The following is a 2500-nucleotide window of genomic DNA, read 5'->3' as shown; positions in this document are numbered from 1 at the left end:
ATGAATTGACCTGTAATGTCCAGAGCCACAGCTGCTGCACTTGGTCTACTGACACACATGAGCTGGTTCCTTTCTCAAGCTCTATTTTTACAGCACCTAACAGGGATCCAAGTAGTGTGTAGGCATGCTCCACCACAACACCTGAAACAACAGTGTTATATAGTTACTTGAAAGAACACCAGATATTTAAAACACACACAAACTTATATGTGGTCAAAAAACACACAAACACACACACACACACACACACACACACACACACACACACACACGCACACACACATACACATACACACACAAACACACACACACACACACACACACACACACACACACACACACACACACACACACACACACACACACACACACACACACACACACACACACACACACACATGCATATATCAACTAGAGTGAAAGAAAGAAAGACATAAAATGAGATGAATTCATGAAACCTACCTGGATCTGGTGACATCAATGCTGGATCAATGACATCATTCACTTCAAGCTTATTTGAGGATTCAAGTGCCCATCTCTCAGGTTTAGCTTCGGCAGGTTCTCTCAAGGCTTTGCTACACACAGATATAACATGCTGGATCAATGGCAGACTTTGATGGATGATGTTTAAGTGTTCACTTACTAAAGCACTTAACACCTTTAGTGATTGCAATTGAACCTGTTGATACAGAAAATCAATGGCTTTCAATTATCAAAATCAAAAATAAAAAATCATAATTTCCAAAACACACCTACTCATTACCAAATATTCAAATGTCCAAAAAAAGAAGTGTTTAACAACAGAAAATACTTGTTTGTTTACTTGTATGTATATGCCCCTCACAGCCTCATGGTCAGGTGTAAGGAGAGAGTCCATGCATCGTTGAATGAGCCAAGACACCATGGACTTACCCTGATCTTTGTCTCCACTTACTTTCTCTCCTTCATCTTCACTTAGCTGCAACAGTTATGATTCTTTGATAATGAAAGACCTCAGAGGATTTTAAAAACTTTATAGCAACAAAAGATTTTATTATCTTGATTTTTTTCTTTCACTTTACAGTGACAGAAAATCTATTTACATTTTTTCTTTCACTGTTTTGCTACCCTATAATACTACAGTTTTATTACTTTGTATATCACATAAAGTGCTCCAACAACAAAATATGTCTACTGCCCAATCTCTTTTATATAGAGGAAATCAAAAATACATAAAAAAGAAAGATAACTACCCAATTCATCATTGCCATTTTCTTCTCCAGTTTAGACTCTGCCTCCTCATTCTCATTGTCAACCAGCTCCTCCTCCTCCCCAGGAAGTTCCTCTTCTAAGAGTGAAGGGGGTGTGACTTCAGGAGGGGAGACTAATGTCGCTGGAGCAGGGGTCTTGAAGCGCAAAAGGATATCTTGTAGTTCAGGCACTTGCGGCTTGATCATGAGTACACTCACCATCACTGAAAAAGCATTGGCTCGGACTACAGCCTCTGGTAAGAAAAATAAGATTGTGTTACGGGTTATGTAGGTTATGTGTATCCTGTGCTCTACTTTTAAAGAAAGAATTGATTCTACTCCTTGAAGTATTATGTCTAGATATACATATATACTGTTACAGTACCAAAAAAATTTCCCCAAAGTTATGCTTACCTTTATATCTCATGAAGTATTTGACATGTGTAACAATTTTTGTCAACATTCCTGGTTTCAGCTTTGAGTAATTAACATTTTCAACTAGCAGTTCAATGGTTTTCAAGGTTCTGACAAGAGCACCTGGAAACTTTTCAGATAGAAGGGCTAGTGATAGACAGCGATGTAGCTCCCTGATGCTTGTTCCTAGTTGGTGACCAAGAGTGGCATAAGAACCTTTTCCTTCACTGGAATATAAATAGATTATCTTATAAGATATTTTTTGGATTCTGTATTTCAAAAAGAACATCTAAACTGCACATAAAGCAAAATGCGAAAATAATTAGGCTCATGTTTGAAGGGGGGAAAAAAGATAATCCATATAGCAAAACTTCCATTACTCAAAGACAATATGCAACCAAAATCTAGGATACAGGAATATTTTCTGTTCAAGGTGAAGCTTCCTGTAAAGTTATACTGAAATGAACTCACTCATCCACAGCAAGTGTAAGAACTTGTGAAGAATCAAGAAGGAAAGTATTTATGACTTGCAGTGAAGCCATTCTCACTGATGGTGAGGGGTCCTTCAATACACTTGTCATTAGTGAAGGATTCTGGCACATTAGGGGTGGCCAGTAGCTGAACTTATGTTGTTTTCCAATTTTCTGTAAATAAACCCACCAAAGATAATTTAAGATAAAAAAAGAAAAAGAAAAAGAAAAAAAATCATTAATACCAAGATTAGAAGTGGTATTACAATTTTGTTGAAATTGGCCTACTGCAATAATTACCTCACCATTATCATTATTCAAAAAATTAAAACTGATACTTTCAAGGTACCAATAACACCTGTAGCACCACATCCATTTAGTCTGTTG

General features: G+C 37.0%; 2 protein-coding genes across 3 annotated transcripts in view; one reads left to right on the top strand and one right to left on the bottom strand.

The window, feature by feature from the left end:
- Nucleotides 1–2500, top strand: part of LOC113811646 (uncharacterized) — a 99213-nt gene that overhangs the window by 34945 nt on the left and 61768 nt on the right. The gene's annotated exons all lie outside the window — the stretch shown is intronic.
- The window catches only part of LOC138865033 (HEAT repeat-containing protein 6-like), a 12548-nt gene that overhangs the window by 2217 nt on the left and 7831 nt on the right, over nucleotides 1–2500 (bottom strand). The window contains exons 6-11 of the mRNA XM_070134063.1: nucleotides 2115–2287; nucleotides 1644–1870; nucleotides 1233–1483; nucleotides 824–958; nucleotides 463–679; nucleotides 11–141 (exon numbers count right to left, since the gene is read on the bottom strand). Coding sequence (XP_069990164.1) covers nucleotides 11–141; nucleotides 463–679; nucleotides 824–958; nucleotides 1233–1483; nucleotides 1644–1870; nucleotides 2115–2287 — 1134 coding nt within the window. The remainder of the gene's footprint in view (nucleotides 1–10; nucleotides 142–462; nucleotides 680–823; nucleotides 959–1232; nucleotides 1484–1643; nucleotides 1871–2114; nucleotides 2288–2500) is intronic.

This window comes from Penaeus vannamei, chromosome 19, assembly GCF_042767895.1.
Source record: "Penaeus vannamei isolate JL-2024 chromosome 19, ASM4276789v1, whole genome shotgun sequence".
NCBI lineage: Eukaryota > Metazoa > Arthropoda > Malacostraca > Decapoda > Penaeidae > Penaeus > Penaeus vannamei.
The sequence above is the reverse complement of the archived record's forward strand: the minus strand, read 5'-3'. Positions and strand labels throughout refer to the sequence as shown.